This window comes from Maylandia zebra, linkage group LG2 (genome assembly GCF_041146795.1).
Source record: "Maylandia zebra isolate NMK-2024a linkage group LG2, Mzebra_GT3a, whole genome shotgun sequence".
Lineage (NCBI taxonomy): Eukaryota > Metazoa > Chordata > Actinopteri > Cichliformes > Cichlidae > Maylandia > Maylandia zebra.
This window is the reverse complement of record NC_135168.1, coordinates 16,794,380-16,807,730: the sequence shown is the minus strand read 5'-3', so window position 1 is coordinate 16,807,730 and position 13,351 is coordinate 16,794,380. Positions and strand designations below refer to the sequence as shown.

Sequence of the window (13,351 nt, the reverse complement as noted above, 5' to 3'; positions counted from 1 at the left end):
TAAGGAAATAATGTAACAAATTTCCGAGCTTGGTGCTAGACATTACCAGTAAATGGTGATTACCTGATAAATCAGCAGCAATACCTGAGGCTTAGGTTTATTTCCAGTTCTGTACAGGATGTCCACATAATGTGCATTAACTTTAAAAACAATTAAATAAGCTATGCCGTTTATAGCTGTTGAAATTTTCCTTTCAGAAACATCATGACCAAAACAGAATAACAACAATTAAATGCAGCTGCCTCTTACACTGATAAAGATATCCCCAAACTCTTTGTGTCAAACGGTTAAAGAGTGGTTTTAAGAATGAATCAGCAATTAGTATTATCATCAAATGCCACTACTTACAGGAGTCATTAGTATTTTCTTTGTTCTCACCGAGATCAAATAAAAAAAAACAACCCAACAAAGTCAGAGAGTGGGGGGGCAGTTTGGCACCTCACCTGCTCTTTATCGCTTTAGTTCATCAACAACAAAGCATAGACCTGCTGAGTGCAGAGTGCATCGAAACGCTGCTTCGGTTTTCACATGTCACGAGCAGCTGTCACACCCAGGCTTAACGCGGATAGAGAAAAGCTTTTCCCAAACGCTTGGCTAATGTCACGGAGAGGCCAGGAACAAGCAGGAGGTCTGGAGGATTTCAGGAAGTTAACGGTCTCCTGCCGAGGAGGAGCACGCAGTCCGGCGTGTGTCTGTGTGGTGGGAGTGTGGGTGGGGTTGCTGGCACAGCTGTAATTAGATCCACTGAGACCTGCAGGGAAGATTGCAGGAAAGTGTGACCATGTTTTCTTTCTTTTTTTCCCCCACAATGTTGTGTGAAAGTGCTCTCTTTAACAGCTACTCATAATTAAAAATAAGCTTTCTCTTTGGAGGTGCAACTATTATGAATGTTTTTCATATGGCTAAAATCGGACAGTACCTGAGGCTGAGGCCGAGTACTCTTCTGGAGAATGTGTGACAACATGTGAAGCAGGACAAAGCTTTGGATCTATACACATTTTTTATTTGGACAACTGTTTTATTGCAGATAATAGAGAAGTTGGAATTAACTGCTACCCCGTGGCTCTGATTTTTCTTTATATATCTGGTACTCACACAGGCATTTATCTGCTGGCAGGAACACAGCATCGATTAGTCGATTAAGCAACATGAGCAGTGTGCGAACGGCCAACATATATTCAGCAACTTCCAGGGATTGTTTAATGACTGGGGATTCCCTCGGCAGCTACTATAAAGCAAACAGGAACTTCCAGGGGCTGTCATTCATTACAGCCATCGACTTGTAGCCAAGCAAATTTACATGTCAGCAAAAGGAAAGAAAAAAAGTGGTTGTTTCTTAATTATGCCCACATCTATAGCACCCTGCAGCTCAAGCTACCCACACTTCTTTTTTTTTTTTCTCCACAAATTTCTAATCATTGCACAGACTCCCTTTTGGCAAAACAAGTCGAGCGAGATGTTGGTTTGATGTTTCTTTTTGTGCTAGAGGATGGGTGAACAAGAATTGCTGTGCTTTAGATATATTTTACTGTTCAGCATCCATTGTCGCTGCTCACGAGCTTTACCCTGAGGATCTTTTACTGAACTGCATAGCAAACATTACTCTGGGGTTAAGTGTTTAGACTCAGCCATTTCTAAAGTGAAAACACTGACACAGAGATGAGTTAGCATGCAAAGCAGCTAGTTGAACATAGCCATCTTGTGCAGAATTGGGGGAAATCTTTTATGCATTAGTCATTGGTACAAACGACAAACAGCAGCTGTCAGTTTGGCACAGAGCAATCCGGGTCTGCCAGTGAAGCACCCCAGCTGTGTTCACATCACAGCAAGGCCAAACAATGTCTGATTATCAATTTTTCATACATGAAAAAAAAGTCAAACCATTGAGAAAAGTATTTGTTTCATCGCATCGACCTTTTGCATGTTACCAATATTTCACAGCATTTGTGCACTAGTCATTGATCAGCCACAATATTGATAATAATCCATGGCAAAACAATTTCAGTGTTGTTTGATAGGCTTGTTTGATGAGTTGTATTATTGGTCTGTAAATCACCAGCTCTGCCTGCCAGTGGGTGAAAATGGTTTTTCAGATTTAAACTGCACAATACATTTTTCTGATGATTTTCTTCTAGATTCCCCCATCTTTCTTCAGAGCTTATTTTTTAATATAGGTGAGGGACACTATAGTAGAATCAAGAACCAACATGTTTAGTGACGGAGGGCTTTTTAATTGACATAAAACCGCTTTGGTGGTTTCACAGAATTGATTGAATGATCATAAATCTTTGTAAGACTCCAGTGAATCGAATACAACTTATGAAAGTTAACCAGTGTATACTGCCAACAAATTTTACAGTCTAAATTACTCATAAGTCCTGATTGTATAATGAAAACTTTGTCTGATTAATTCATTTGAATGGGCATTTTAATTCTTGGCTGTTCTGAGAATTTGGCTGTATTCACAAGCACTTACTGAGAGAGATGCTAGAGCTTCTTGTTAGGATACAGTGCAGTATTCACAACGCTTCGCTCATTCCACAATTTGTCGTATTACAGTGGTTGTTTCTTATTGAATCTTAGGATTCAATTCATTTTTCACCCTTAAAATTCTACAAATACCTCATAATGACAAAGTGAAGAAGGTTTGCGCACACAGCCACCAGTATAGACCAGTTCGGAGCCAGGAAAAAACAGCAAAGTGTGGTTCATTTCAGTTTGATGTCAACTCCAAATAAAAGTTTATTGTATATAATCATTAGTTAGGCTAGCATTGCCTCTGCTAGCCTAACTAATGATTAAGAGAGAAATTCTGAAAGGCTGCTGATATCACTGCTTGCTTCTTATGGAAGTAACACATTCACATATCTGAGCAATAACAACTTGGTAGGATGAGTGAACTGGTCCGGTGTTAGACTCTAACCTTAAATAAAAGTCCAGTCCATGTAATTAATTTGGATTAGATTGTCCAAGTCTCTTACCGTTTCCCTGCAGCAACCTGCCTACTCTGACCTGTTTCCTTTGTCTTTGCTTTACTTATTCTGAAATCCTTGGTTCCCCTTACAGGGATTAAACTAGTTGTTTTTCAGTGGTGGTCCTCAGTTTCCTTTCAGTCTTAGACTTGGCTAAATCATAATAATAGATTTTTGTATTTTTATTAAATGACAATGAGTAGAGAGTAGCTCTTTAACTGTATGAAGGGGGTGGAGTGCAGAACAGAAAATGGTCAAATAATTCATATTGCAAGTTCTTACAGTAACACTGAGTTACAAAAGGAACAATTAAATCTGCTGTCTTCCTGATTAAATTGGAAAAAAAAGGATTTTTAGTTGTGAAAATGAATGAAAATAAATGGTCTGCTCCACAATTTTTGTGCTAAATGCAGACAACTGTTTTGTAGCACAGTCTAGACTTGGCAACAAAATATGAAAAACTGCTCCATTAATAATAAGACAAGCTAATTAAAGACTATTTAAGATGCCAAAAGCCATCGATCGTTAGCAGCTCCAAACCAACGGCAGGAAATTTTTAAGTAAAAAAAACAACCCAAAACTAAATGCTGATCACATAATAAGTGAAATATAACTAATTAAGGAGTAAAGCCAGCCTCGCACACGTGAGAAATAGTTGTTATCAGTTTATGCTCACATGTTACAAACCAAAAACTCTGCTTTAGTTGTTTCTGTGACCCTGTGCAATCTCCTGCCTGGCCCCAGTGGTCACAATGATCTCTGGATCAATGATTCCCTTCACAGTGATGATAATGTGCTGTGTGGCTTTCAAACAGCCATTTTCTGTTCACAGGTACAGACAGTGTGGTGTTCAAACGGCATAAAAGATGATGAATGACGGCAAGATTGAAGCGCCTGTCAGCATCAATCACCTGGTATTCGCATTTAATTGAGGCCTGTCCGCTCCTTGCATATTCCAACTGTTCAGCTGTTAAAGTGTAATGTGCCATTAGGAGGTTCTTTGGGTTTTTCTAATGAGTAGCATTTTCACTGATTGTTGCCCACATATAACACTGCTATGATTCTATTAAAGGGGAAAGTGTAGATGATTTTAGACAGCCAATATGAAGATTGCCAGAGGGCAGAAGATGGCCGTTTTAGTGTTTTAAATGGACCTCTCAGATATGTTAAAGTTTTGCTCCTGAAAATTTATTTAAAATTATGACAGTCCAACAATCTTCATAATTACCTAGTAAAAAAAATCAATTTCTTATTTCAGGTTGACCTTGCCTTATCATCTGCATTGTGCTGGTCGATTTAAGATTTTTTTTGCACCTGCAGGTTAAGCTTCTAGGGGGCATTTTACTGTCAGATTTCTTTAAAAAAATCAAAAATTACAGAACATTTTCAAATACAGTGCATGACTGTTCAAAGCAAATGACTTGAGCTTTGAACTAACAAGATGTCCTTCTGCATTAATCATCCAAAAAGGCCGGGAAGCTCGAGAAGACAGCCTAGAAACGTATGATTTTGCCCCTCAAATTCAGCTTACAAGCACTAATTGCTAGTCAGTCTGTATTAGAGCACAAATTATAAAGAGTGTAGAACTAAACACAGCTGCAGCTGATAGGATGATGTAGTTGGTCATAAAACAAAAAATTAAAAATGCAATTTGATGATGGTCTAGGATGGAAAAACTAAGAATCATCAAGATTATTATAATTAACATGGGGTGCGATGACTATATACTTCAAATTTCATCAGCAGTTGTTGAGATATTTTATCTAATAGTATGAGTGCTAAAGTTAAAGGTAAAACTCTGGATTAGCAAAGTCAGAAGCTCTTCAAGTCTGTGAAACAAAATTCAAAAAAGTCATGCAGCAATCCAAGGAAAAGGTGTTTAAAAACCCCCTCAAAGTTCTAATGTACTGTTTTTGTGTAATTTTGGTCAAATTTGTCAGCACAACCAGACTGAGGAGACTGTATGTTTATTTATATGGGGATGAGTTTCCATTGAAATCCCTTTTACAACTGGTTTTCAAATGAAAACCAAGTTAAACCCAAAATGTATTTACTTTACCCCCCCCCCCATTGGTTCCAAGCAGGTCATGGGAGAAATGCCACCGGCGGTCAGAACTACAATGGTACCTGATGGTCTTCTAATCTTAGCAGAGCAACACAGTGTTGCAGTGGCTAGCACTCATGCCCTACAGTGAAAAGGTCCTAGATTTGGATTGACTGACAGCTGAGCTTTTTTTTGTGGAGTTTGCATATTCTGCCTGTGTTTGAGTGAGTTTTCTCCAGGTACTCACTCCACTTGGTTTAAAGGAAAGCATTGACCAATTACAATCCATAAAGGCTAAAAATGCAAAAGTTGCAGCATCACTAAGGAGGCAAATTTCACCTGCTGACTCGCTAAATCTCATTCTCAGCAATGTGTGGACGTGCTGAGTTGCGGCATTTTGTCAGATAGCCAAGATGTTTGCTGGATGGGGATTATAGGGAATACATTGTGCATTATTTGCAGTTTATGCATCAGAAACTGTATATAGAAATAATATACAACATTTAAACTTGCTTCTACGTTTGTGTTTTGTTTTAACACGGGGGTCTGTGGGGATTCATTTGATCTCGAAGGAAGCCTCAAGAGTTTATTAAACAAACTGCAGATTTGGGCAGTTGTGCATTACTGCTTGGACAGTCTTAAATGAGAAAAATGTATCGCTAAAGTCATGCTCAGGTAAACCGAAATATTTTGGATATGTTCTGACCCTACTTTTGTACAAAGTGCTCAACCAGTCAACTGGGTTGGCAGTTTCTTGATTCTTAATTTGGATTTCAGAAGAAAAATGTGATATTGATTAAATCTTTTCTTTGTTTTTCTCTTTAAATTCTCTGCAGATTTGGCCTCATCCTTCATCGAAATGAGCCTGTCCTACACAAGATTGACCTGGAGACGACTTCATATGTGAAAAACATCAGTTTATGGGAGTACAGCTGCATCCCCAAGTCTGTAGCCTACACCCATCTGGGTGGCTATTACTTTGTTAACTGCAGGCCAGACTCTACCGGTGCCACGCAGCCTCAGCTCATCTTAGACAGCGTGACAGACAGCGTAATTGGACAAAACCGTGACATCACTGGCACTCCCTATGTGTCTCCAGACGGCCACTACTTGGTCACTGTCGATGACAGTGATGGCTTGATGAGAATCCAGACGATCTCAGAGCGAGGGCAAATCCAGGAACCCTTCGATATCCACACCAACTTGCACCTATCTGATCTGGCCTTCCAGCGCTCCTTCACCGAAGTCCACCAGTATAACGTTTTCGGCAGCTCCGGCCGTCAAACTGACGCTCTGTTTGTGGAGCTGAGCACCGGCAAAGTCAAGATGATCAAGAGCTTGAAGGAGCCGACCAAGTCCTTTGAGTGGCCGTGGAGCAGCAAGAACAGGATCATGGCGGGCAGCGGACTGTTCGGACAGTACCTCATGACACCGTCCAGAGAGTCCCTCTTCATCCTGGATGGACGGCTCAACAAGCTCAACTGTGAGATCACCGATGTCCTCAAAGGCAACGTGGTGGTGTGGGTGGGAGAGTCTTAGGTCATGACGATGAGACCCAGTGAGCTTTTTCCTTTCAAAGGTACTAATGCACTGAATTCTGTTGCAGATTCTTTAGTTTTGTGGGAGTCCGATAATGAAAACCACAGATTCAGAAACCAAATTGACTTCATCACACGGATGAGGGACTGTCATCCGAAAATGAAAAAAATAAAATAAAATAAAAAATGCTAAAAAAAAGAACAAATATGTGAGGGCATAATTGATTGATATTGTCTTGAAGCCAAGTTTGTTTGTTTTCTTTTCACCTGGGGGTTTGCCTCTACATCAAAGTTGCTTGCTAGTAACATTTTTTTCAGGAAAATTGGTATGAAATCATAAATATGTGCAACTTTGCATTATTATTCGGTTGTATTCAGTGTGTGGGAATGCTGTAGATAATCTCTTAACAAAAACAAACTAAAGTGAATCGGCAGAAACGCATATATACATATATATTGTATACACCCAGATTAAATCTTATAATTTCAATTTTCCCATTCCCAACTTTTTTCCTGTGCCTTCAAGGAAAATTCCCCTCCATCAGAGGAATTAGCATAATTATTCCCAGTGTGACTGCAGACTAATACCTCTTTCTTTGACCCCTTCATTCATGGTGAGTGTGAGTGGTTCCTCACAAATCTACAGCTCTCGTCCATCGAATGCAGCCAAATCTGTCTAATTAAAACGAGCCCTTGCTGTGATCCCATCCTGTTTGAAGTGGAGACTGAGTGGTTCATTATGGTTGTGTGCTCTGTAACCTTTGATCCGAAATTATAACCAGCTTTGGAAGGTTTTGAATGATATAGTTTTTTTTTTCCTCTTCTTTTCATTTATAGTCTAAAGCAGAAAAATGAAAGTCAGTGGTGATGTTAGGTAAATATTGCCAGCTTTACACATTGTGAAATTTAAAATATTTCAAAAATGTTCCTTAGCTAAGAGTCAATAGAGCACTCGTGTGTGAAGAAAATTCTGTCATAATTTTAATATCCCTGGACCAAATAAAAGAAAAGCATCTTAGAGTGTAGCTGAATGTGGAGCACATGCGTAGTCTGCTCTGTTTGACAGCATGTTTCAAGTGAATGTTTTAATGTGAAGTAATGATGAACTAGGGGACTGGGGTAGATGTGGTTGTGCCGTGTAGAGGGTCTTTGAGCATGAGAAGCAGCTCTTTCTAGATGCTACTGCAGTAGTCAATGAAACCGTTTCCTAGCTGGACACATTTCTATGCATATTCACCCTAGCACTCTATGACTCTGAATCACAATGGGCAACTGTATCTCAAATTTAGTATGAACTTTTGATGTGTACAGATTATATATAGTCATTCTGTCTTTCCAGTTAAAGCGTATATACTTTGATTTAAATTTTCCTGTTTTAAACCCCGACTCTGCTGATGACGACCTCTGACCTTTCTCTCTGTTAATGTCCTGTACATAGCGGCTGGCTGTGACTCCATTCGTTTCTCATCAGTGTACAGATTCTGCCAGGTTCTGTTCATTTCAGAAAATCAGCACACTCCTTTTTAAGAATGAAAAACAAAACACACAGCTATCATTATGGACATCCTGTTCCCAAGCAGCACATTGTGATCACAAACACTGATTCCACTTCCCTATAGCCATGTCTCGTATGTTCTTTCATGTGATTGTTATTTATATAGAGAAAACACGCTTGTCATTTTACCCAACAATAAAAAATATATCATGAACCAAGTGTATCGTTGTGTCTTTTTGTTGTTAAAGTGACCTTCTATAGAGGCCGCTTTACAGCTATGGAATAAAGGCTCCTTTAGGAGCCAAGCTGACCGTTATTTATTCTGCAACAAGAACAAGGTCACAAGTCTGTTTTCCCTTTGGGTGCATTTATCTTGCAGCAAAGAATGCTTAAGATAACTGTAAGAAGCAGAAAAAAAATACATAAATTAAGACTTTTTAGTTTCATGCAAAAATGTGTGTGTATTTTTGTTATTGCAGGCCTCAGCCACACAGAGACCAATCAGCTTCCCTAAGCCTGCTGGAAAACAATGTGTATTCCCCCATGGTTCGTGAATGATTGCTGGAGGTTACTGGCTGTGTCAGCTGAAATCAGTCACCAAGAGCGTCCTGCACCAAAAACCTCCTTGTGATTGCTTTGGTCACTAACAGATTACCGCAGTTGCCCATAGTGTGCATGGAAGACAACGATTTATCTGCAAACACTCGCCTGCTGCTTACTGAGAAGTAGTGAAACTTGAAAAAGTGCGACCCAAACCAGAATCGGAGGGGGAAACCCCCCAAAACAATTGAAAATGCATGACTTTTACTATGAAAGTGAACAGTCTTTGCAGACAAGTTAGCATCTTTCATGAATACTGCAAGTGAATGTGACACTTACAGCTAGAAAGAATTGCAATTGCAACCCCTGTCTTCTAGTGAGCAGTGGTTGCCAACAGGTCTCTGTGTGACTGGATCTTAGCTCTCAGGTAAAATGTGAAATGTATTTGACTAACTGAAGGTAAAGAAAGTATATTCTTTGTGTATTTTAGTGATATAGCACCAATATTTGCTTTTCAAGTACTCGTTTGCTTAAAAAAAATATTTGTACAAGAAAGTCACTGCCTCCAAGTGCCTGAGGCCATGGTTCTCTGCTGGGCGATCGTGGCTCAAGAGTTGGGTGTTCGTCTTGTAACTGGAAGGTTGCCGGTTCGAGCCCCGTCTCGGACAGTCTCGGTCGTTGTGTCCTTGGGCAAGACACTTCACCTACTGGTGATGGCCAGAGGGGCCGATGGCGCGATATGGCAGCCTCGCTTCTGTCAGTCTGCCCCAGGGCAGCTGTGGCTACAACTGTAGCTTGCCTCCACCAGTGTGTGAATGAATAGTGGAATTGTAAAGCGCTTTGAGGGCCCCGAGAAGCGCTATATAAATGCAATCCATTATTATTATTACTTCAAGCAGGGGACTTCAATTATCTTGTTAACAAGTGATGAGCAGGTGGGCTGTGATTTGGACTAGTGGATTGATGAGGCTTCAGCAGAAATGTGGCCATCATACCAGACTATCGTGGTAAGAAGAGAGCGGAGCTCAAAGGAAAGTTTTCATTTTACGAGTCAATCTGCACCCCAACCCTCACCTATGTTCATTGAGGTACTTCTGCGTCTGCTTAGGATGCCTTCTGGACACTTTCCTTTGGAGGTTTTCCATGCACACTGAACTCAGAGGAGACCCTGGAGTAAACCTAGAACCCACTGGAGAGATTATATATCTCGTCTGGTCTTTAGGCGCCCCAGGATCCCCCAGGAGTAACTGGAAAGTCTGACTAGGGAGAAGGACATTTGGAAAAACCCACTTAGCCTATTGCCACCCTTACCTGACTTTAGATAAGCAAATAACAATGGATTAATAGAGGGTAAGTATGTTCAAAATTGTTCAAAATGGCATTAAAACCTATTTTAGTATTTTTTACAAAATCACGTATTATTGAAAACTTCGTATTTGTGTTTACTACATACTTAAGTTGATCCAGTTAGAGCTCATTTTGTATCAGGTGATTTTATAACTTAATCTATAAAATCATATAAAGTCACGTTATGCCAGCTTTTCATTTGGGAATCACCTACCTGTGAAGGTAAAAATACTGCCATTTAAAGTGTGTTGCAGGCAGAAGACATTTAATGAAAATGAAACTGAGAAGTCCCTGAGAACAGAGTGAATCTCCATCAACGCTGATGAGGCAAACTATTCTTATGCAAATTATGGTGTTCTAATTTATAAGAATGAAAGGCTTTTCCTGGTTTTTTTTTTTTTTTTAGCACCACCACATCGGCAAAACTGCCTGGGTAATCTGCAGGATTTTCCTGCAAAGGGAAACTTGGGTTATAATTTTTGAAAACACTGAGAAGTCTATCAAACAAAGATTACATTTATTTTTTGATGTTTGGACTGTTGGATGGACAAACTGGCTCGTTTCAAGAAGTCATCTTGGCCTTTAGGAGATTGTAAGGGACATATCTGGAGGGATACAACCATTTGATTAATGAAGGGGGAAAAACTGAAGTTTTTGGATGCAAATCTAAACTCTAATTTGGAACTTGTCATTATCTTCAAAGGAAGATGAAGAAAACTTTAAGAATTTTGTTTTTTTCTGATTTTTTTTCTATATTAAAGTCATATCCTTGACTTTTTCAGTGGTTCATCATTGAAATTTCCTTCCCACTGATATGTGTTATGGAAGAAAAAAAAAATATTATAGCCAGTATATTCATGTTTCAGCACAGGTAATGTTTTCTGGCACTGTCATATTTTTCTCTCAGGGCTTATTCATCTTTAAAATGTATACAGCTGCAGGTTCAGTCGGGTGTTTTGGATAAAAGGATCCTCCAAATTGCACAAGGTTGAATACTTATCTGTGAAATCCATGTGGAGAGGTACTTCCATCTCAACAACCCCTACAGCAGATAAGCCTTTTTTGTCCACAGATATGAAAAACTTACCAAATTCAACCACAACTACGACACAGAAAAGTCTCACCTTTTCACTGCCTGAAATATATTTACTCTGTGATGAACTGATTATACTGATGCTTAACGAATGAAATGCTTTTCTGCCTAATGTTCTTTAGTACTATGTAACTTGAAAAATACATTTTCTTCAACAGGGGATTTAAACTCTTTTTCTTTCTTTTTTTGAATCATTGAAAGTGATGAAGCTTGAATGAACGAAGACTAATATGCAAAAAAACTGCAGCTGTGTGACTTTTTTCTGCAGCAGCGATTTAAATATGTGAACATGCAAACTGCTCAAAAGCACCTTTGTTGCTGATGACATGCGTTTGTTAATTCACCGGAGCTCGACACAGCTTCATTGGCAAAGTGTGGAGCCCATTCTCATGATCACCGTGCTCCACTGTGCTCCTGATAAACACTCCCTAATGCATTCCTCCACACACCGGCCCCAATTTATATTCATCTGAGTCACACGGGCTGTAGTTTATATTAATATTCTTCCTGACTGAATCCCCTTTAATAATACAGCCATGTGAATAGAAAAGAGGTCCTGGCAGTTCCTTAATTATCTATTGTCAGTCTTTTATCTTCTCTCGGTCACATGGGAGGGCCTCGGACTCCTCCCCACCGCATACTCATGTCTCACCTCCATCAGGAGAATTTAGCACCAGACTATGCCTCCCTCTATTACTCCATTCATAAGGCGAGCAGCGTAATCACACCGCTGGCTCCTTAATCATGCTGCTGGGGGCTGCCAGCACAACAACCTCTCTGCTCCATTCGTGCTGAGGCACCTCGTGACTGATTGAGGCCACTGGTGGTGCTTGCACCTTGTGTCAGTTGTAGGTCCTCATCCTGCATTCTCCTGCCCGCGCTCCCGCTCTGTGCCTCCGGAATAATCAGTGTACTTGTGTGTGGCGGTGAATGGTAGGAGCTAGAAAATGGATTTTCTCTCAGACAAAGAAGCCTTCCCAAAATGCTAAATGAACTAGTCACAGTGGTGAAATAAACAAAATGTAAACATACGAAGGAATTTAATTACTATAGCAAACATGGACTTTGAATAAATTACACATTTCTCTTCTGTGGGGTTGCAGAAAATGAGCAGAAAAAAATTCTTAAGGCTGGGAGGATAGCTTTGAATAGTGACAGAGGTACAATAAGAGTCTACCAAGTTTGTGTGCTTTTATTTTAAACTGAACACAAAGTTTATGCTGATAAGATTTCCACTTAGTGCTTCAAACTAATGCTTAACTTTAGTGATCACACAATGTACACACTAAACAACTGGATGAATGTAGCACTTTGACCAAACACAAAATATGTGCAGTCCAACAAATCCATACAAATAGCGCAAACACTGTACAACAGATTTGGATGGGTGGATGGATGTGTATTTGGGCTAAGTTTATAAAAAACTGGTCTTTCACTCATCACATGTCCTGTGTGTCTATTTACTAGCTGAGCAAACACTGGCTCCCTGCTGTCTTCCCAGCAGAAAAATAAACCTGGAGTTCTGCGACATGGATTTAAGGTGCAAGTGATGATTGTGAGGATCTATTGGGTTATATCATTTTTTGTGGTCTCTGTTAGAAATAAGAAATGTGCCTGCATATTTTCTTATATGATGTGATGACCACAGTGTGGTCAGAGATGTTGCAGAACCCAATGAACTAACATCCACTATTTCCACTATAAAACACTTCCACCCAAGTCACAGAGGCCGGGCCTACAGAATGGTTGGCCATCATGGTCAATGCTTAGTTTGTAATTTGCTGACTGATTAAAGTAAGGCAAACAAATTATTATAATTTTTTTTATTGCTAAAAAATGGTTGTTCAGTCTACAAAATACAAATTTCTAGAATCCACACTGGAGAAGCAGCAACAATCAAATCTCTGGAGTGGTTCGAAATCAGCACTTTTTCAGGTCAACATGTTTATGTTATGCCAGTTTGCAACATTTAGCAAAACTGCTTTGTTAATATTCCCTTTTAATAGTCCATAATATTCCTTAGGAAATTAACCAAATATTGTCTCCTCGTACATAATTTCCTTATGAATTATTAAAGTATTCTGATTCTGATTCTTGTAATCATCAGGACATCTCGTTTCTTTTTAACAGATGGGAGTTTTAGGGGTTTTGCTTCTTAAGCCAATGTTCAGCAGTCCTTCGGGGGAGTTCGAGGATCTGCACACCAGTCTGCAAATAGCAAAACTTTTTAAAGGTCATTTCCTAAATCTTTGCCAAAAGTCTAATTTTGACAGGAGATGTTGAATATTTGTATAAGCATTTCAACATTGTTTAAGTAAATTT

General features: G+C 39.5%; 1 protein-coding gene across 2 annotated transcripts in view; it reads left to right on the top strand.

Moving 5' to 3' along the window:
- fstl5 (follistatin-like 5) overlaps positions 1–8,267 on the top strand; it is a 198,118-nt gene extending 189,851 nt beyond the window's left edge. For both annotated transcript variants that reach the window (XM_012919780.3, XM_004553652.3), the window contains one exon: positions 5,853–8,267. In XM_012919780.3, coding sequence (XP_012775234.2) covers positions 5,853–6,555 — 703 coding nt within the window. In that variant the 3' untranslated portion in view covers positions 6,556–8,267. The remainder of the gene's footprint in view (positions 1–5,852) is intronic.
- The last annotated feature ends 5,084 nt before the right edge of the window (positions 8,268–13,351 follow it).